The sequence below is a fragment of the Petromyzon marinus genome, unplaced genomic scaffold (assembly GCF_048934315.1).
Source record: "Petromyzon marinus isolate PM22_M1 ecotype Great Lakes invasive population unplaced genomic scaffold, UKy_Petmar_22M1.pri1.0 PM_Scaffold_42, whole genome shotgun sequence".
NCBI classification, from domain to species: domain Eukaryota; kingdom Metazoa; phylum Chordata; class Hyperoartia; order Petromyzontiformes; family Petromyzontidae; genus Petromyzon; species Petromyzon marinus.
In genome coordinates this window covers 602,992-625,199 of record NW_027423413.1, presented here as the reverse complement: position 1 = coordinate 625,199, position 22,208 = coordinate 602,992, and the positions used below count along the sequence as shown (strand labels likewise).

General features: G+C 59.1%; 1 protein-coding gene across 1 annotated transcript in view; it reads left to right on the top strand.

The window, feature by feature from the left end:
- LOC116937505 (solute carrier organic anion transporter family member 2A1) overlaps nucleotides 1–22,208 on the top strand; it is a 44,075-nt gene that overhangs the window by 7,592 nt on the left and 14,275 nt on the right. The window contains exons 2-6 of the mRNA XM_076064395.1: nucleotides 1,376–1,513; nucleotides 7,358–7,601; nucleotides 10,241–10,531; nucleotides 11,097–11,198; nucleotides 12,938–13,088. Coding sequence (XP_075920510.1) covers nucleotides 1,376–1,513; nucleotides 7,358–7,601; nucleotides 10,241–10,531; nucleotides 11,097–11,198; nucleotides 12,938–13,088 — 926 coding nt within the window. The remainder of the gene's footprint in view (nucleotides 1–1,375; nucleotides 1,514–7,357; nucleotides 7,602–10,240; nucleotides 10,532–11,096; nucleotides 11,199–12,937; nucleotides 13,089–22,208) is intronic.

Here is a 22,208-nt window from a genome sequence, read left to right as displayed (position 1 = left end):
TCGTGTATGATGCCTGCATGATGCCCATATGATACCTGTATAATGCCTGTATGATGCCTGTATGATGTATGTATGATGCCTGTATGATGCGTGTATAATACCTGTATGATGAATGTATGATTCCTTTATAATGCGTGTATGATGCCTGTACGATGCCTGTATGATGCCTGTATGATGCCCATATGATACCTGTATAATGCCTGTATGATGCCTGTATGCCTGTATGATGCCTGTATGATGCATGTATGATGCCTGTATGATGCCTGTATGATTCCTGTATGATGCCTGTATAATGCATGTATGATGTGTGTATGATGCCTGTATAATGCTTGTATGATGCCTGTATAATGCCTGTATGATGCCTGTATGATGCTTTATGTTGTCTATATGATGTCTGTATGATGTCTGTATGATGCCTGTGTGATGCCTGTATGATGCGTGTATGATGCTTGTATGATGCATGTATGATGCCTGTATGATGCCTGTATGATGCCTGTGTAATGCCCGTATGATGCCTGTATGATGTCTGTATGATGCGTGTATGATGCCTTTATGATGCCTGTATGATTCCTGTACGATGTTTAGATGATGTCTGCATGATGCCTATATGATGCCTTTATAATGCCTGTATGATGCCTGTATGATGCCTGTATGATACCTGTATGATGCCTGTGTGATGCCTGTACGATGCATGTATGATGCGTGTATGATGCCTGTATGATGCCTTTATAATGCCTGTATGATGCCTGTATGATTCGAGTATAATGCCTGTATGATGCCTGCATGATGCCTGTATGATGCCTGTATAATGCCTGTATGATGCCTGTATAATGCCTGTATGATGCGTGTATGATGCCTGCATGATGCCTGCATGATGCCTGTATGATGCCTGTATGATGCCTGTATAATGCCTGTATGATGCCTGTATAATGCCTGTATGATGCGTATATGATGCGTGTATGATGCCTGCATGATGCCTGTATGATGCCTGTATGATGCCTGTATGATGCCTGTATGATGCCTGTATGATGCGTGTATGATGCCTGTATGATGCGTATATGATGCGTGTATGATGCCTGCATGATGCCTGTATGATGCCTACATAATGCCTATATGATGCGTGTATGATGCCCGTATGATACCTGTATAATGCATGTATGATGCCTGTATAATGCCTGTATGATGCCTGTATGATGCCTGTATGATGCCTGCATGATGCCTGCATGATGCGTGTATGATGCCTGTATGATGCCTGTATGATGCCTGTACAATGCCTGTATGATTCCTGTATGATGCCTGTATGATGCCTGTATGATGCCTTTATGATGCCTGTATGATGCCTGTATGATGCCTGTATGATGCCCGCGTGACGCAGGCGTTCGTGTGCTGCCACGGTCTGCTGCAGCTGTCCCAGCTGCTGGTCTCAGCTTACTTCAAGAGCAGCCTGTCGACAATCGAGCGACGATACGGCCTGTCAAGTAGCACGTCGGGGTTCATATCCAGTGTCAATGAGGTAGGGGGGTCTCTATGGGTGTCTATGGGTCTCTATGGGTCTCTATGAGTCTCTATGGGTGTCTATGGGTCTCTATGGGTCTCTATGGGGGTCTCTATGGGTCTCTAGGGGGTCTCTAGGGGGTCTCTATGGGTCTCTATGGGTCTCTATGGGGGTCTCTATGAGTCTGTGTGTAGCTACGGACTGTCAAGTAGCACGTCGGGGTTCATATCCAGTGTCAATGAGGTAGGGGGTCTATGGGGGTCTATGGGTCTCTATGGGTCTCTATGGGTCTCTATGGGTGTCTATGGGTCTCTATGGGGGTCTCTATGGGTCTCTATGGGGGTCTATGGGGTCTCTATGGGGGTCTCTATGGGTGTCTATGGGGGTCTATGGGGTCTCTATGGGGTCTCTATGAGTCTGTGTGTAGCTACGGCCTGTCAAGTAGCACGTCGGGGTTCATATCCAGTGTCAATGAGGTAGGGGTCTATGGGGGTCTATGGGTCTCTATGGGGGTCTCTATGGGTGTCTATGGGGGTCTATGGGGTCTCTATGGGGTCTCTATGAGTCTGTGTGTAGCTACGGCCTGTCAAGTAGCACGTCGGGGTTCATATCCAGTGTCAATGAGGTAGGGGGTGGGTCTCTATGGGTGTCTATGGGTCTCTATGGGTCTCTATGAGTCTCTATGGGGTCTCTATAGGGGTCTCTATGGGTGTCTATGGGTCTCTATGGGTCTCTATGGGGTCTCTAAGGGGTCTCTAAGGGGTCTCTATGGGGGTCTATGGGTCTCTATGGGTCTCTATGGGTCTCTATGGGGTCTCTATAGGGGTCTCTATGGGTCTCTATGGGTCTCTAAGGGGGTCTCTATGGGTCTGTGTGTAGCTACGGCCTGTCAAGTAGCACGTCGGGGTTCATATCCAGTGTCAATGAGGTAGGGGGTTTGTCTCTATGGGTGTCTATGGGTCTCTATGGGTCTCTATGGGTCTCTATGGGGTCTCTAAGGGGTCTCTATGGGGGTCTATGGGTCTCTATGGGTCTCTATGGGTCTCTATGGGGTCTCTATAGGGGTCTCTATGGGTCTCTATGGGTCTCTAAGGGGGTCTCTATGGGTCTGTGTGTAGCTACGGCCTGTCAAGTAGCACGTCAGGGTTCATATCCAGTGTCAATGAGGTAGGGGGGTGGGTCTCTATGGGTCTCTATGGGTCTCTAGGGGGTCTCTATGGGTCTCTATGGGGGTCTATGGGGTCTCTATGGGTGTCTATGGGTCTCTATGGGTCTGTGTGTAGCTACGGCCTGTCAAGTAGCACGTCAGGGTTCATATCCAGTGTCAATGAGGTAGGGGGTGGGTCTCTATGGGTGTCTATGGGTGTCTATGGGGGTCTATGGGTCTCTATGGGTCTCTATGGGGTCTCTAGGGGGTCTCTATTGGTCTCTATAGGGGTCTCTATGAGTCTGTGTGTAGCTACGGCCTGTCAAGTAGCACGTCGGGGTTCATATCCAGTGTCAATGAGGTAGGGGGTGGGTCTCTATGGGTCTCTATGGGGTCTCTATTGGTCTCTATAGGGGTCTCTATGAGTCTGTGTGTAGCTACGGACTGTCAAGTAGCACGTCGGGGTTCATATCCAGTGTCAATGAGGTACGGGGTGGGTCTCTATGGGTGTCTATGGGTCTCTATGGGTCTCTATGGGGGTCTATGGGTCTCTATGGGTGTCTATGGGTCTCTATGGGTCTCTATAGGGGTCTCTATGAGTCTGTGTGTAGCTAGGGACTCTCAAGTAGCACGTCAGGGTTCATATCCAGTGTCAATGAGGTAGGGGGGTCTCTATGGGTGTCTATGGGTCTCTAGGGGTGTCTATGGGTGTCTATGGGTCTCTATGGGTCTCTATAGGGGTCTCTATGAGTCTGTGTGTAGCTACGGCCTGTCAAGTAGCACGTCAGGGTTCATATCCAGTGTCAATGAGGTAGGGGGTGGGTCTCTATGGGTCTCTATAGGGGTCTATGGGGGTCTCTATGGGTGTCCATGGGTCTCTATGGGTCTCTATGGGGTCTCTATGGGGGTCTATGGGGGTCTATGGGGGTCGCTATAAGTCTCTATGGGTCTCTATGGGTCTCTAGGGGGTCTCTATGGGTCTCTATGGGGGTCTATGGGGGTCAATGGGGGTCTATGGGGGTCGCTATGGGCTCTCTAGGGGTGTCTACGGGTCTCTATGGGTCTCTATGAGTCTCTATGGGGGTCTATGGGGGTCTCTATGGGGGTCTCTAGGCGGGTCTCTATGGGTGTCTATGGGTCTCTATGGGTCTCTATGGGGTCTCTATGGGTGTCTATGGGTCTCTATGGGTCTCTATGGGGGTCGCTATGGGTCTCTAGGGGGTCTCTAGGGGGTCTCTATGGGTCTCTATGGGTCTCTATGGGGGTCTCTATGAGTCTGTGTGTAGCTACGGACTGTCAAGTAGCACGTCGGGGTTCAAATCCAGTGTCAATGAGGTAGGGGAGTCTCTAGGGTGTCTATGGGGTCTCTATGGGGGTTTATAGGGGTCTCTAGGGGGTCTCTATGGGTCTCTATAGGGGTCTCTATGAGTCTGTGTGTAGCTACGGCCTGTCAAGTAGCACGTCAGGGTTCATATCCAGTGTCAATGAGGTAGGGGGGTGGGTCTCTATGGGTCTCTAGGGGGTCTCTATAGGGGTCTCTATGGGTGTCTATGGGGGTCTATGGGTCTCTATGGGTCTCTATGGGTCTCTATGGGGTCTCTAAGGGGTCTCTATGGGGGTCTATAGGGGTCTCTATGAGTCTGTGTGTAGCTACGGCCTGTCAAGTAGCACGTCAGGGTTCATATCCAGTGTCAATGAGGTAGGGGGTGGGTCTCTATGGGTCTCTATGGGTCTCTATGGGGTCTCTAAGGGGTCTCTATGGGTCTCTATGAGTCTGTGTGTACCTAAGGCCTGTCAAGTAGCACGTCGGGGTTCATATCCAGTGTCAATGAGGTAGGGGGTGGGTCTCTAGGGGGTCTCTATGGGTGTCTATGGGTCTCTATGGGTCTCTATGGGTCTCTATGGGGTCTCTATGGGGGTCTCTATGGGTCTCTAGGGGGTCTCTATGGGTCTCTATAGGGGTCTCTATGAGTCTGTGTGTACCTAAGGCCTGTCAAGTAGCACGTCGGGGTTCATATCCAGTGTCAATGAGGTAGGGGGTGGGTCTCTATGGGGGTCTATGGGGGTCTATGGGGTCTCTATGGGGTCTCTATGGGGTCTCTATGGGGTCTCTATGGGTGTCTATGGGGTTTCTATGGGTGTCTATGGGGGTCTCTATGGGTCTCTGTGGGTCTCTATGGGGGTCTCTATGAGTCTCTATGGGGTCTCTATGGGTGTCTATGGGGTCTCTATGGGTCTCTATGGGTGTCTATGGGGGTCTCTGTGGGTCTCTATGGGGGTCTCTATGGGTCTCTATGGGGTCTCTATGGGTCTCTATGAGTCTCTAGGGGAGTCTCTATGGGTGTCTATGGGGTCTCTATGGGTCTCTATGAGTCTATGAGTGTCTTTATGGGTATATGAGTGTACAACACTTGCCCCCTACAGCCCTGCTACTCGCTACTACTAACAACACTTGCCGCTACACCCCTGCTACTCGCTACGACTAACAGCACTTGCCCCTACACCCCTGATACTCTCTACTGCTAACAGCACTTGCCCCTACAGCCATCTACTCGCTACTACTAACAGCACTTGCCCCCTACAGCCCTGCTACTCGCTACTACTAACTGCACTTGCCCCTACACCCCTGCTACTCGCTACTACTAACAGCACTTGACCCCTACACCCCTGCTACTCGCTACTACTAACAGCACTTGCCCCTACACCCCTGCTACTTGCTACCGCTAACAGCCCGTGCACCCTAACAGCCCTGCTACTCGCTACCGCTAACAGCCCGTGCCCCCTACAGCGCTGCTACTCGCTACTACTAACAGCACTTGCCCCCTACAGCCCTGCTACTCGCTAGCGCTAACAGCCCTTGCCCCCTACAGCCCTGCTACTCGCTACTACTAACAGCCCGTGCCCCTACAGCCCTGCTCCTAGATACTACTAACAGCACTTGCCCCCTAGAGCCCTGCTACTCGCTAGCGCTAACAGCCCTTGCCCGCTACAGCCCTGCTACTCGCTACTACTAACAGCACTTGCCACCTACATCCCTGCTCCTCGCTACTACTAACAGCACTTGCCCCCTACAGCCCTGCTACTGGTTACTACTAACAGCACTTGCCCCCTACAGCCCTGCTACTCTCTACTACTAACAGCCCTTGCCCCTACAGCTCAGCTACTCGGTACCGCTAACAGCCCGTGCCCCCTACACCCCTGCTACTCGCTACTTCTAACAGCACTTGCCCCCTACAGCCCTGCTACTGGCTACTGCTAACAACACTTGCCCCCTACACGCCTGCTACTAGCTACCACTAACAACACTTGCCCCCTACACCCCTGCTACTCGCTACTACTAACAGCACTTGCCCCTACAGCCCTGCTACTCGCTACTACTAACAGCACTTGCCCCCTACACCCCCGCTACTCGCTACGACTAACAACACTTGCCCCCTACACCCCTGCTACTCGCTACCACTAACAGCACTTGCCCCCTACACCCCTGCTACTCGCTACTACTAACAGCACTTGCCCCCTACACCCCTGCTACTCGCTACAGCTAACAGCACTTGCCGCTACACCCCTGCTACTCGCTACTACTAACAACACTTGCCCCTACACCCCTGCTACTCGCTACTACTAACAGCACTTGCCCCCTACACCCCTGCTAATCGCTACAGCTAACAGCACTTGCCCCTACACCCCTGCTACTCGCTACTACTAACAACACTTGCCCCTACACCCCTGCTACTCGCTACTACTAACAGCACTTGCCCCCTACACCCCTGCTACTCGCTACTTCTAACAGCACTTGCCCCCTACAGCCCTGCTACTGGCTACTGCTAACAACACTTGCCCCCTACACGCCTGCTACTCGCTACTACTAACAACACTTGCCCCCTACACCCCTGCTACTCGCTACTACTAACAGCACTTGCCCCCTACACCCCTGCTACTCGCTACCACTAACAGCACTTGCCCCTACACCCCTGCTACTCGCTACAGCTAACAGCCCATGCCCCCTACACCCCTGCTACTCGCTACCGCTAACAGCCCGTGCCACCTACACCCCTGCTACTCGCTACCGCTAACAGCCCGTGCCACCTACACCCCTGCTACTCGCTACTACTAACAGCACTTGCCCCCTACAGCCCTGCTACTCGCTACTACTAACAGCACTTGCCCCCTACACCCCTGCTAATCGCTACAGCTAACAGCACTTGCCCCTACACCCCTGCTACTCGCTACCGCTAACAGCACTTGCCCTCTACAGCCCTGCTACTCGCTACCGCTAACAGCCCGTGCCACCTACACCCCTGCTACTCGCTACCGCTAACAGCCCCTGCCACCTACACCCCTGCTACTCGCTACTGCTAACAGCACTTGCCCCCTACAGCCCTGCTACTCGCTGCTACTAACAGCACTTGCCCCCTACAGCCCTGCTACTGGCTACTGCTAACCACACTTGCCCCTACACCCCCGCTACTCGCTACCGCTAACAGCCCTTGCCCCCTACACCCCCGCTACTCGCTACCGCTAACAGCCCATGCCCCCTACACCCCTGCTACTCGCTACCGCTAACAGCCCTTGCCCTCTACACCCCCGCTACTCGCTACCGCTAACAGCCCATGCCCCCTACACCCCTGCTACTCGCTACCGCTGACAGCACTTGCCCCCTACAGCCCCGCTACTCGCTACCGCTGACAGCCCGTGCCCCCTACCCCCCTGCGTAGATCAGCAACCTGCTCCTCATCGTCTTCGTGAGCTACTTCGGAGGGCGCCTTCACCGCCCTCGGCTCATCGGCACGGGGGGCCTCCTCATCGGCCTCGCGGCCTTCCTCTCGGCGCTGCCTCACTTCCTCACCCCTCCCTACGCACACGGCGGTGGTGGTGGCGGTGGTGGCGGTGGTGGCGGTGGTGGCGGTGGTGGCGGTGGTGGAGGCGGTGGTGGAGGCGGGGGTCACGGGCAAGCCCCCAGTGAGCGGCACCGGACGTCAGCCGGGGGACAAATATCGAGCGAGACAGAGGCTCGGACATTCAGACACTCAGCCACTGACTCAGCCACTTAGCCACTCACCCAGCTACTCAGCCACTGACTCAGCCACTTAGCCACTCACCCACTGACTCACCCACTGACTCACCCACCCAGACACTCACCCAGACACTCACCCACCCAGACACTCACCCAGACACTCACCCACTGACTCAGCCACTCACCCACTGACTCACCCACTGACTCAGCCACTCACCCACTGACTCAGCCACTCAGCCACTGACTCAGCCACTCAGCCACTCACCCAGCTACTCACCCACTGACTCAGCCACTTAGCCACTCACCCAGACACTCACCCACTGACTCACCCACCCAGACACTCACCCAGACACTCACCCACTGACTCAGCCACACACCCAATGACTCAGCCACTCACACACTGACTCACCCACCCAGACACTCACCCACCCACTCAGCCACTCACCCACCAGGCCACTCACCCACTGACTCACCCACTGACTCACCCACCCAGCCACTAACTCACTCACCCAGCCACTCACCCACCCAGACACCCGCCCACTGACTCAGCCACTTAGCCACTCACCCAGTGACTCACACACCCAGCCACTCACCCACTGACTCACACACCCAGCCACTCACCCACCCACTCAGCCACTCACCCAATGACTCACCCACCCAGACACTCACCCACCCAGCCACTAACTCACCCACCCAGACACTCACCCACTGAATCACCCATCCAGACACTCACCCACTGACTCAGCCACTTGGCCACTCACCCACTGACTCAGCCACTTAGCCACTCACCCACTGACTCACCCACTGACTCACACACCCAGCTACTCACCCACCCAGACACTCACCCACTGACTCACACACCCAGCCACTCACCCACTGACTCACACACTGACTCACCCACCCAGACACTCACCCAATGACTCACCCACCCAGCCACTCACCCACCCACTCAGCCACTCACCCACCCAGCCACTCACCCACTGACTCACCCACCCAGACACTAACTCACCCACCCAGACACTCGCCCAGCCAGCCACTCACCCACTGACTCACCCACCCAGCCACTTACCCACTGACTCACCCACCCAGCCACTAACTCACCCACCCAGCCACTCACCCACCCAGACACTCACCCACTGACTCAACCACTCAGCCACTCACCCACTGACTCACCCACCCAGCCACTAACTCACCCACTCAGACACTCACCCACTGACTCAACCACTCAGCCACTCACCCACTGACTCACCCACTGACTCACCCACCCAGCCACTAACTCACACACCCAGACACTCACTCACTGACTCACACACTGACTCACACACTGACTCAACCACCCAGCCACTCACCCACTGACTCACACACTGACTCACACACCCAGCCACTCACCCACTGACTCACCCACTGACTCACACACTCAGCCACTCACCCAGCCACTCACCCACTGACTCAACCACTGACTCACCCACTGACTCACCCACTGGCTCACACACTGACTCACACACCCAGCCACTCACCCACTGACTCACACACCCAGCCACTCACCCACCCAGCCACTCACCCACTGACTCACACACCCAGCCACTCACCCACCCAGCCACTCACCCACCCAGACACTCACGCACTGACTCACCCACCCAGCCACTCACCCAGCCACTCACACACTGACTCACCTACTGACTCACACACCCAGCCACTCACCCACCCAGACACTCACCCACCCAGACACTCACCCACTGACTTGCACAACCAGCCACTGATTCACCCACTCAGCAACTCACCCACTGACTCAGACACTCAGCCACTGATTCACCCACTGAGCCACTGACCTACTCACTCACCTACCCAGCCACTCGCCCACTGACTCTCACACCCAGACACTCACCCACTGACTCACCAACTCAGCCACTGATTCACCCACTCAGCCCCTCACCCACTGACTCACCCACTCAGCCACTGATTCACCCACTCAGCCACTCACCCACTGACTCACCCACTCAGCAACTCACCCACTGACTCGCCCACTCAGCAACTCACCCACTGACTCACCCACCCAGCCACTCACCCACTGACTCACCCACTCACAGCCACTCACCCACTGACTCACCCACCCAGCCACTCACCCACTGACTCACCCACCCAGCCACTCACCCACTGACTCACCCACTCAGCAACTCACCCACTGACTCACCCACTCAGCCACTCACCCACTGACTCACCCACTCAGCCACTCACCCACTGACTCACCCACTCAGCCACTCGCCCACTGACTCACCCACTCAGCCACTCACCCACTGACTCACCCACTCAGCCACTCACCCACTGATTCACCCACCCAGCCACTCACCCACCCAGCCACTCGCCCACCCACCCAGCCACTCACCCACTGACTCACTCACCCAGCCACTCACCCACCCAGCCACTCACCCACTGACTCACCGACCCACTGACTGACCCACCCAGCCACTCACCCACCCAGCCACTCACCCACTGACTCACTCACCCAGCCACTCACCCACCCAGCCACTCACCCACTGACTCACCCACCCAGCTACTCGTCCCCCTACCCCCCCCACCTGTTCAGACTCCTCGGCCCACAGCGACCTCTGCCGCCCATCCGCGATGACGTCGCCCCTGGCTCCTCCCCCTCCTCGCTGCCCGCCCGCGAGCAACGTCTCGGGCGGGGGAGGGGCGCGGTGGTTGGGGGCGGGGCCCGGCGTGGGGGCGGGGCACGACGCCGACGTGCGTGGCCGCGTTGTGACGATGCTGATGACGTCACAGCTGCTGCTGGGCGTTGGCGCCGCCCCCGTTCAGCCGCTGGGAATCTCCTTCGTGGACGACTTCGCGAGCAACGCCAACAGCCCCTTCTACCTGGGTGGGTGGGGGCGGTGGTGGGGGGGTGGTGGGGGGGTGGTGGGGGGGTGGTGGGGGGGGGGTGGGCAGGGTCATCAAGAGACCCGTGGAGTTACCCACCCACTCACTCACCAATTGACTCACCCACTCACCCATTCACTCACTCACCCACCCACTCACTCACCCACCCACTCACTCACCCACTCACTCACTCACCCACCCACTCACTCACTCACCCACTCACTCACCCACCCACTCACTCACCAACTGACTCACTCACCCATTCACTCACTCACCCACCCACTCACTCACTCACCCACCCACTCACTCACTCACTCACCCACCCACTCACTCACCCACTCACTCACCCACCCACCCACTCACTCACCCACTCACTCACCCACCCACCCACTCACTCACCCACCCACTCACTCACCAACTGACTCACTCACCCATTCACTCACTCACCCACCCACTCACTCACCCACTCACTCACTCACCCACACACCCATTCACTCACTCACCCACCCACCCACCCACCTACCCACCCACCCACCCACTAACCCACCCACCCTGTGTGTGTGTAGGGGTGCTGTTTGCCATCAGCGTAGTTGGCCCGGCCCTCGCATTCCTGCTGGGATCCGCCACCCTCCGCTACTACGTCGATTTCAACCGCTACCCAGCAGGGGGTACAGCCCCCACCCCTCACCCCCCACCCCTCACCCTCCCACTCACCCCACACTCACCCCACACTCACCCCACACTCACCCCACACTCACCCCACACTCACCCACCACTCACCCCCCACTCACCCCACCACTCACCCAAAACTCACCCCACTCACCCCCCCCCCACTCACCCCACACTCACCCCACACTCACCCACCACTCACCCCCCACTCACCCCACCACTCACCCAAAACTCACCCCACTCACCCCCCCCCCACTCACCCCACACTCACCCCACACTCACCCCACTCACCACCTACTCACCCCACACTCACCCCACACTCACCCCACACTCACCCCACTCACCACCCACTCACCCAACACTCACCCCTCACACCCCACTCACCCCACACTCACCCCCCACTCACCCAACACTCACCCCTCACACCCCACTCACCCAACACTCACCACCTACTCACCCCCCACTCACCCCACACTCACGCCACACTCACCCCACACTCACCCCCCACTCACCCCACACTCACCACCCACTCACCCAACACTCACCCCTCACACCCCACTCACCCCACACTCACCCCCCACTCACCCAACACTCACCCCTCACACCCCACTCACCCAACACTCACCACCTACTCACCCCCCACTCACCCCACACTCACGCCACACTCACCCCACACTCACCCCCCACTCACCCCACACTCACGCCACACTCACCCCACACTCACCCCACACTCACCCCACACTCACGCCACACTCACCCCACACTCACCCCACACTCACCCCACACTCACCCCACACTCACCCAAAACTCACCCCACACTCACCCAAAACTCACCCCCCACTCACCCAAAACTCACTCCCCACTCACCCCACACTCACCCAAAACTCACCCCACACTCACCCCACACTCACCCCACACTCACCCCACACTCACCACCTACTCACCCCACACTCACCCCACTCACCACCTACTCACCCCACACTCACCCCACACTCACCACCTACTCACCCCACACTCACCCCACACTCACCCCACACTCACCCCACACTCACCCCACACTCACCCCACACTCACCCCACACTCACCCAAAACTCACCCACCACTCACCCCACACTCACCCCTCACCCCACACTCACCCAACACTCACCACCTACTCACCCCACACTCACCCCACACTCACCCCCCACTCACCCCACACTCACCCAAAACTCACCCCACACTCACCACCTACTCACCCCACACTCACCCCACTCACCACCTACTCACCCCACACTCACCACCTACTCACCCCACACTCACCCCACACTCACCCCACTCACCCCCCACTCACCCAAAACTCACCCCCACTCACCCAAAACTCACCCCACACTCACCCCACACTCACCCAAAACTCACCCCACACTCACCCCACACTCACCCAAAACTCACCCCTCACTCACCCCACACTCACCCCACACTCACCCCCCACTCACCCCACACTCACCCCCCACTCACCCCCCACCCACCCCACACTCACCCCCCACCCACCCCCACTCCCCCCCTCTCACCCCCTCTCACCCCTCTCACCCCTCACTCACCCCCCACTCACCCCCCCTCACCACCCACTCAACCCCCCCTCACCTCCCACTCACCCCCCACTCCCCACCCCCACTCCCCCCACCCCCCCACCCACTCCCCCCACTCCCCCCACTCCCCCCACTCATCCCAATCCCACCCCCACTCCCCCCACCCCCTGTAGGCCCCCAGGGTCCCCCAGGAGTATCCCTGGGGGACCCTGAGTGGATCGGGGCCTGGTGGTTGGGCTTCCTGGTGGCTGGGGCGAGCTGCGTGCTCTCGTCACTGCCATACTTCCTCTTTCCACGTCACATGGTCAGAGAGGAGGTGAGTGGGTGGCTGGGTGGGTGGCTGGGCTAGTGGGTGGGTGGGTGGGTGAGTGGGTGAGTGAGTGAGTGAGTGGGTGGGTGGGTGAGTGAGTGAGTGGGTAGGTGGGTGAGTGGGTGAGTGAGTGGGTGAGTGAGTGGGTGGGTGGCTGGGTGGGTGAGTGAGTGAGTGGGTGAGTGGGTGGCTGGGTGGGTGGCTGGGTGGCTGGGTGGGTGGGTGGGTGAGTGGGTGGGTGGGTGGGTGAGTGGGTGAGTGGGTGGGTGGGTGAGTGGGTGGGTGAGTGGGTGGGTGGGTGAGTGGGTGGGTGGGTGAGTGGGTGGGTGAGTGGGTGGGTGAGTGGGTGGGTGGGTGAGTGGGTGGGTGAGTGAGTGGGTGGGTGGGTGAGTGAGTGGGTGGGTGAGTGCGTGGGTGGGTGAGTGGGTGGGTGGGTGGGTGGTTGGGGTTCCTGGTGGCTGGGGGGAGCTGCGTGCTCTCGTCACTGCCATACTTCCTCTTTCCACGTCACATGGTCAGAGAGCAGGTGAGTGGGTGGCTGGGTGGGTGGCTGGGCTAGTGGGTGGGTGGGTGGGTGAGTGAGTGGGTGGGTGAGTGGGTGGGTGGGTGGGTGAGTGGGTGAGTGAGTGAGTGAGTGATTGAGTGGGTGGGTGGGTGAGTGAGTGGGTGGGTGGGTGGGTGAGTGGGTGGGTGAGTGGGTGAGTGGGTGAGTGGGTGAGTGGGTGGGTGAGTGAGTGGGTGGGTGGGTGAGTGGGTGGGTGAGTGGGTGGGTGAGTGGGTGGGTGGGTGAGTGGGTGGGTGAGTGAGTGGGTGGGTGGGTGAGTGAGTGGGTGGGTGAGTGCGTGGGTGGGTGAGTGGGTGGGTGGGTGGGTGGTTGGGGTTCCTGGTGGCTGGGGGGAGCTGCGTGCTCTCGTCACTGCCATACTTCCTCTTTCCACGTCACATGGTCAGAGAGCAGGTGAGTGGGTGGCTGGGTGGGTGGCTGGGTTAGTGGGTGGGTGGGTGGGTGAGTGAGTGGGTGGCTGGGTGGGTGGCTGGGTTAGTGGGTGGCTGGGTGGGTGGGTGGGTGAGTGAGTGAGTGGGTGGCTGGGTGGGTGGGTGAGTGGGTGGGTGGGTGGGTGAGTGGGTGGGTGAGTGGGTGGGTGGGTGAGTGGGTGGGTGAGTGGGTGGGTGAGTGGGTGGGTGGGTGAGTGGGTGGGTGAGTGAGTGGGTGGGTGGGTGAGTGAGTGGGTGGGTGAGTGCGTGGGTGGGTGAGTGGGTGGGTGGGTGGGTGGTTGGGGTTCCTGGTGGCTGGGGGGAGCTGCGTGCTCTCGTCACTGCCATACTTCCTCTTTCCACGTCACATGGTCAGAGAGCAGGTGAGTGGGTGGCTGGGTGGGTGGCTGGGTTAGTGGGTGGGTGGGTGGGTGAGTGAGTGGGTGGCTGGGTGGGTGGCTGGGTTAGTGGGTGGCTGGGTGGGTGGGTGGGTGAGTGAGTGAGTGGGTGGCTGGGTGGGTGGGTGAGTGGGTGGGTGGGTGGGTGAGTGGGTGGGTGAGTGAGTGGGTGGGTGAGTGAGTGAGTGGGTGGGTGAGTGAGTGGGTGGGTGGGTGAGTGAGTGAGTGAGTGGGTGAGTGAGTGGGTGGGTGGGTGAGTGGGTGAGTGGGTGAGTGGGTGGGTGGGTGAGTGAGTGAGTGGGTGAGTGAGTAGGTGAGTGAGTGAGTGGGTGAGTGAGTGAGTGATTGAGTGGGTGGCTGGGTGGGTGGGTGAGTGGGTGGGTGGGTGGGTAGTTGGGGTTCCTGGTGGCTGGGGCGAGCTGCGTGCTCTCGTCACTGCCATACTTCCTCTTTCCACGTCACATGGTCAGAGAGCAGGTGAGTGGGTGGCTGGGTGGGTGGCTGGGTTAGTGGGTGGGTGGGTGAGTGAGTGGGTGGGTGGGTGGGTGAGTGGGTGGGTGAGTGGGTGGGTGAGTGGGTGGGTGGGTGAGTGGGTGAGTGGGTGAGTGGGTGGGTGAGTGAGTGGGTGGGTGAGTGAGTGAGTGGGTGGGTGGGTGAGTGGGTGGGTGAGTGAGTGAGTGAGTGGGTGAGTGGGTGGGTGAGTGAGTGAGTGGGTGGGTGGGTGGGTGAGTGGGTGGGTGAGTGGGTGGGTGGGTGGGTAGTTGGGGTTCCTGGTGGCTGGGGCGAGCTGCGTGCTCTCGTCACTGCCATACTTCCTCTTTCCACGTCACATGGTCAGAGAGCAGGTGAGTGGGTGGCTGGGTGGGTGGCTGGGCTAGTGGGTGGGTGGGTGGGTGAGTGGGTGAGTGAGTGAGTGAGTGGGTGGGTGGGTGAGTGAGTGGGTAGGTGGGTGAGTGGGTGAGTGAGTGGGTGAGTGAGTGGGTGGGTGGCTGGGTGGGTGAGTGAGTGAGTGGGTGAGTGGGTGGCTGGGTGGGTGGCTGGGTGGCTGGGTGGGTGGGTGGGTGAGTGGGTGGGTGGGTGGGTGAGTGGGTGAGTGGGTGGGTGGGTGAGTGGGTGGGTGAGTGGGTGGGTGGGTGAGTGGGTGAGTGGGTGAGTGGGTGGGTGAGTGAGTGGGTGGGTGGGTGAGTGAGTGGGTGAGTGAGTGGGTGGGTGGGTGAATGGGTGGGTGAGTGGGTGGGTGGGTGGGTGGTTGGGGTTCTTGGTGGCTGGGGCGAGCTGCGTGCTCTCGTCACTGCCATACTTCCTCTTTCCACGTCACATGGTCAGAGAGCAGGTGAGTGGGTGGCTGGGTGGGTGGCTGGGCTAGTGGGTGGGTGGGTGGGTGAGTGAGTGGGTGGGTGAGTGGGTGGGTGGGTGGGTGAGTGGGTGAGTGAGTGAGTGAGTGATTGAGTGGGTGGGTGGGTGAGTGAGTGGGTGGGTGGGTGGGTGAGTGGGTGGGTGAGTGGGTGAGTGGGTGAGTGGGTGAGTGGGTGGGTGAGTGAGTGGGTGGGTGGGTGGGTGAGTGGGTGGGTGGGTGAGTGGGTGGGTGGGTGAGTGGGTGGGTGAGTGGGTGGGTGAGTGGGTGGGTGGGTGAGTGGGTGGGTGAGTGAGTGGGTGGGTGGGTGAGTGAGTGGGTGGGTGAGTGCGTGGGTGGGTGAGTGGGTGGGTGGGTGGGTGGTTGGGGTTCCTGGTGGCTGGGGGGAGCTGCGTGCTCTCGTCACTGCCATACTTCCTCTTTCCACGTCACATGGTCAGAGAGCAGGTGAGTGGGTGGCTGGGTGGGTGGCTGGGTTAGTGGGTGGGTGGGTGGGTGAGTGAGTGGGTGGCTGGGTGGGTGGCTGGGTTAGTGGGTGGCTGGGTGGGTGGGTGGGTGAGTGAGTGAGTGGGTGGCTGGGTGGGTGGGTGAGTGGGTGGGTGGGTGGGTGAGTGGGTGGGTGAGTGAGTGGGTGGGTGAGTGAGTGAGTGGGTGGGTGAGTGAGTGGGTGGGTGGGTGAGTGAGTGAGTGAGTGGGTGAGTGAGTGGGTGGGTGGGTGAGTGGGTGAGTGGGTGAGTGGGTGGGTGGGTGAGTGAGTGAGTGGGTGAGTGAGTAGGTGAGTGAGTGAGTGGGTGAGTGAGTGAGTGATTGAGTGGGTGGCTGGGTGGGTGGGTGAGTGGGTGGGTGGGTGGGTAGTTGGGGTTCCTGGTGGCTGGGGCGAGCTGCGTGCTCTCGTCACTGCCATACTTCCTCTTTCCACGTCACATGGTCAGAGAGCAGGTGAGTGGGTGGCTGGGTGGGTGGCTGGGTTAGTGGGTGGGTGGGTGAGTGAGTGGGTGGGTGGGTGGGTGAGTGGGTGGGTGAGTGGGTGGGTGAGTGGGTGGGTGGGTGAGTGGGTGAGTGGGTGAGTGGGTGGTGTGAGTGGGTGGGTGAGTGAGTGAGTGGGTGGGTGGGTGAGTGGGTGGGTGAGTGAGTGAGTGAGTGGGTGAGTGGGTGGGTGAGTGAGTGAGTGGGTGGGTGGGTGGGTGAGTGGGTGGGTGAGTGGGTGGGTGGGTGGGTAGTTGGGGTTCCTGGTGGCTGGGGCGAGCTGCGTGCTCTCGTCACTGCCATACTTCCTCTTTCCACGTCACATGGTCAGAGAGCAGGTGAGTGGGTGGCTGGGTGGGTGGGTGAGTGGGTGGGTGAGTGAGTGGGTGGGTGGGTGGGTGAGTGAGTGGGTGGGTGGGTGAGTGAGTGGGTGGGTGAGTGGGTGGGTGGGTGAGTGGGTGGGTGGGTAGTTGGGGTTCCTGGTGGCTGGGGCGAGCTGCGTGCTCTCGTCACTGCCATACTTCCTCTTTCCACGTCACATGGTCAGAGAGGAGGTGAGTGGGTGGCTGGGTGGGTGGCTGGGTTAGTGGGTGGGTGGGTGGGTGAGTGAGTGGGTGAGTGCGTGGGTGGGTGAGTGGGTGGGTGAGTGAGTGGGTGGGTGGGTGAGTGAGTGAGTGAGTGGGTGAGTGAGTGGGTGGGTGGGTGGGTGAGTGAGTGGGTGGGTGGGTGAGTGGGTGGGTGAGTGGGTGGGTGGGTGAGTGGGTGAGTGGGTGAGTGGGTGGGTGAGTGAGTGGGTGGGTGAGTGAGTGGGTGGGTGGGTGAGTGAGTGAGTGAGTGGTGAGTGGGTGAGTGAGTGGGTGGGTGAGTGAGTGGGTGAGTGGGTGGGTGGGTGAGTGGGTGGTTGGGTGGGTGGGTGAGTGGGTGGGTGGGTGGGTAGTTGGGGTTCCTGGTGGCTGGGGCGAGCTGCGTGCTCTCGTCACTGCCATACTTCCTCTTTCCACGTCACATGGTCAGAGAGCAGGTGAGTGGGTGAGTGGGTGGGTGAGTGGGTGGGTGGGTGGGTGAGTGCGTGGGTGGGTGAGTGGGTGGGTGAGTGAGTGGGTGGGTGGGTGAGTGAGTGAGTGAGTGGGTGAGTGAGTGGGTGAGTGGGTGAGTGAGTGAGTGATTGAGTGGGTGGCTGGGTGGGTGGGTGGGTGAGTGGGTGAGTGGGTGGGTGGGTGGGTGAGTGAGTGAGTGGGTGGGTGGGTGAGTGGGTGGGTGAGTGAGTGAGTGGGTGAGTGAGTAGGTGAGTGAGTGAGTGGGTGAGTGAGTGAGTGATTGAGTGGGTGGCTGGGTGAGTGGGTGGCTGGGTGGGTGGCTGGGTTAGTGGGTGGCTGGGTGGGTGGGTGGGTGAGTGAGTGAGTGGGTGAGTGCGTGGGTGGGTGAGTGGGTGGGTGAGTGAGTGGGTGGGTGGGTGAGTGAGTGAGTGAGTGGGTGAGTGAGTGGGTGGGTGGGTGGGTGAGTGAGTGGGTGGGTGGGTGAGTGGGTGGGTGAGTGGGTGGGTGGGTGAGTGGGTGAGTGGGTGAGTGGGTGGGTGAGTGAGTGGGTGGGTGAGTGAGTGAGTGGGTGGTGAGTGAGTGAGTGGGTGGGTGAGTGAGTGGGTGGGTGGGTGAGTGAGTGAGTGAGTGGGTGAGTGAGTGGGTGGGTGGGTGAGTGGGTGAGTGGGTGAGTGGGTGGGTGGGTGGGTAGTTGGGGTTCCTGGTGGCTGGGGGCGAGCTGCGTGCTCTCGTCACTGCCATACTTCCTCTTTCCACGTCACATGGTCAGAGAGCAGGTGAGTGGGTGAGTGGGTGGGTGAGTGGGTGGGTGGGTGGGTGAGTGCGTGGGTGGGTGAGTGGGTGGGTGAGTGAGTGGGTGGGTGGGTGAGTGAGTGAGTGAGTGGGTGAGTGAGTGGGTGAGTGGGTGAGTGAGTGAGTGATTGAGTGGGTGGCTGGGTGGGTGGGTGGGTGAGTGGGTGAGTGGGTGGGTGGGTGGGTGAGTGAGTGAGTGGGTGGGTGGGTGAGTGGGTGGGTGAGTGAGTGAGTGGGTGAGTGAGTAGGTGAGTGAGTGAGTGGGTGAGTGAGTGAGTGATTGAGTGGGTGGCTGGGTGAGTGGGTGGCTGGGTGGGTGGCTGGGTTAGTGGGTGGCTGGGTGGGTGGGTGGGTGAGTGAGTGAGTGGGTGAGTGCGTGGGTGGGTGAGTGGGTGGGTGAGTGAGTGGGTGGGTGGGTGAGTGAGTGAGTGAGTGGGTGAGTGAGTGGGTGGGTGGGTGGGTGAGTGAGTGGGTGGGTGGGTGAGTGGGTGGGTGAGTGGGTGGGTGGGTGAGTGGGTGAGTGGTGAGTGGGTGGGTGGGTGAGTGAGTGGGTGGGTGAGTGAGTGGGTGGGTGAGTGAGTGAGTGGGTGGTGAGTGAGTGGGTGGGTGGGTGAGTGAGTGAGTGAGTGGGTGAGTGAGTGGGTGGGTGGGTGAGTGGGTGAGTGGGTGAGTGGGTGGGTGGGTGGGTAGTTGGGGTTCCTGGTGGCTGGGGCGAGCTGCGTGCTCTCGTCACTGCCCATACTTCCTCTTTCCACGTCACATGGTCAGAGAGGAGGTGAGGGTGGCTGGGTGGGTGGGTGGGTTAGTGGGTGGGTGGGTGGGTGAGTGGGTGAGTGAGTGGGTGGGTGAGTGGGTGGGTGGGTGAGTGAGTGGGTGGGTGAGTGAGTGAGTGGGTGGGTGGGTGAGTGGGTGGGTGGGTGAGTGAGTGAGTGAGTGGGTGAGTGAGTGGGTGAGTGAGTGAGTGGGTGAGTGAGTGGGTGGGTGGGTGGGTGAGTGAGTGGGTGGGTGAGTGAGTGGGTGGGTGAGTGGGTGGGTGGGTGGGTGAGTGGGTGGGTGAGTGAGTGGGTGGGTGGGTGGGTGAGTGAGTGAGTGAGTGAGTGGGTGGGTGAGTGGGTGGGTGGGTGGGTGGGTGAGTGGGTGGGTGGGTGGGTGGGTGAGTGAGTGAGTGGGTGGGTGAGTGGGTGGGTGGGTGAGTGGGTGGGTGGGTGAGTGAGTGGGTGGGTGGGTGAGTGGGTGGGTGAGTGGGTTGGTGGGTGAGTGAGTGGGTGGGTGGGTGGGTGAGTGAGTGAGTGAGTGGGTGGGTGAGTGGGTGAGTGGGTGGGTGGGTGAGTGGGTCGGTGAGTGAGTGAGTGGGTGGGTGAGTGGGTGGGTGAGTGGGTGGGTGGGTGAGTGGGTGGGTGGGTGGGTGAGTGGGTGGGTGGGTGAGTGAGTGGGTGGGTGGGTGAGTGGGTGGGTGAGTGGGTTGGTGGGTGAGTGAGTGGGTGGGTGGGTGAGTGAGTGGGTGGGTGAGTGGGTGGGTGGGTGAGTGGGTGGGTGGGTGAGTGGTTGAGTGGGTGAAAGAGTGAGTGAACGGGTGCGTGGGTGGGTGAGTGCGTGGGTGGGTAGGTAGGTGAGTGGGTGGGTGAGTGGGTGGGTGAATGAGTAAGTGAATGGGTGGGTGAGTGGATGGGTGGGTTGGTGGGTGGGTGAGTGGGTGGGTGAGTGGGTGAGTGATTGAGCGGGCGAGTGGGTGGGTGGGTGAGTAGGTAAGTGAGTAGGTGGGTGAGTGAGTGGGTGGGTGAGTGGGTGGGTGGATGAATGAGTAAGTGAATGGGTGGGTGGGTTGGTGAGTGAGTGGGTGGGTGGGTGAGTGGGTGAGTGAGTAAGTGGGTGGGTGAGTGGGTGGGTGAGGGAGTGAGTGGGTGGGTGGGTGAGAGAGAAAGTGAGTGAGTCGGTGGGTGGGTGAATGAGTGGGTGGGTGAATGAGTGAGTGGACGAGTGGATCAGTGAGTGAGTGAGTGGGTGGATGAGTGACTGAGTGAGTGATTGAGTGAGTGAGTGGATGTGTGAGTGAGTGACTGAGTGAGTGAGTGGATGAGTGAGTGGATGAGTGACTGAGTGAGTGACTTAGTGAGTGGGTGAGTGACTAAGTGAGTGACTGAGTGAGTGACTAAGTGAGTGACTGGGTGAGTGAGTGGCTGACTGAGTGACTGAGTGAGTGAGTGAGCGAGTGAGTGGGTGAGTGACTGAATGAGTGACCGAGTGAGTGAGTGGATGTGTGACTGAGTGAGTGACTGAGTGAGTGAGTGGATGTGTGACTGAGTGAGTGACTGACTGAGTGACTGAGTGAGTAAGTGACTGACTGACTGAGTGACTGACTGAGTGACTGAGTGAGTGAGTGGATGTGTTAGTGAGTGGATGTGTGAGTGAGTGACTGAGTGACTAAGTGAGTGACTGGGTGAGTGAGTGGCTGACTGAGTGACTGAGTGAGTGACTAAGTGACTGACTGAGTGACTGAGTGAGTGAGTGGATGTGTGAGTGAGTGACTGACTGACTGAGTGACTGACTGACTGAGTGACTGAGTGAGTGACTGAGTGAGTGACTGAGTGACTGAGTGAGTGACTGAGTGACTGAGTGAGTGACTGATTGAGACGTCTCTCTATCTCTACCCCACCTCTCTCCCTGTCTCTCTCTCTCTCGATGCCAGGAGCCAGGCAGCTTGAGCGACGGCCACACCACCACTGACAGACTTCTAAAGTCGCCAGCCACCGCTGGTGGCCTCCAGCCTCCACCCCTGAGTCTCCTGCAGATGATGAGGGGTGAGGAACGCCACGGACCAGCGAGTGTGACTACACGCGGGGCATTTGTCTGTGTGTGTGGTGTGTGTGGTGTGTGTGTGTGTGTGTGTGTGTGGTGTGTGTGTGGTGTGTGGTGTGTGTGTGTGGTGTGTGTGGTGTGTGTGTGGTGTGTGTGGTGTGTGTGGTGTGTGTGGTGTGTGTGTGGTGTGTGTGGTGTGTGTGGTGTGTGGTGTGTGGTGTGTGGTGTGTGTGGTGTGTGTGTGGTGTGTGTGTGGTGTGTGTGTGTGGTGTGTGTGGTGTGTGTGTGGTGTGTGTGGTGTGTGTGGTGTGTGTGGTGTGTGTGTGTGTGTGTGTGGTGTGTGGTGTGTGTGGTGTGTGTGGTGTGTGTGTGGTGTGTGTGTGTGTGTGTGATGTGTGTGGTGTGTGGTGTGTGTGGTGTGTGTGTGGTGTGTGTGTAGTGTGTGTGTGTGATGTGTGTGGTGTGTGTGGTGTGTGTGGTGTGTGTGGTGTGTGTGTGGTGTGTGTGGTGTGTGTGTGTGTGGTGTGTGTGAGGTGTGTGTGGTGTGTGTGTGTGGTGTGTGTGGTGTGTGTGTGAGATGTGTGTGTGGTGTGTGTGGTGTGTGTGGTGTGTGTGTGTGTGTCGTGTGTGTGGTGTGTGTGGTGTGTGTGTGGTGTGTGTGGTGTGTGTGGTGTGTGTGGTGTGTGTTGTGTGTGTGTGGTGTGTGTGTGGTGTGTGTGTGGTGTGTGGTGTGTGTGTGGTGTGTGTGGTGTGTGTGGTGTGTGTGGTGTGTGTGTGTGTGTCGTTGTGTGTGGTGTGTGTGTGTGGTGTGTGTGG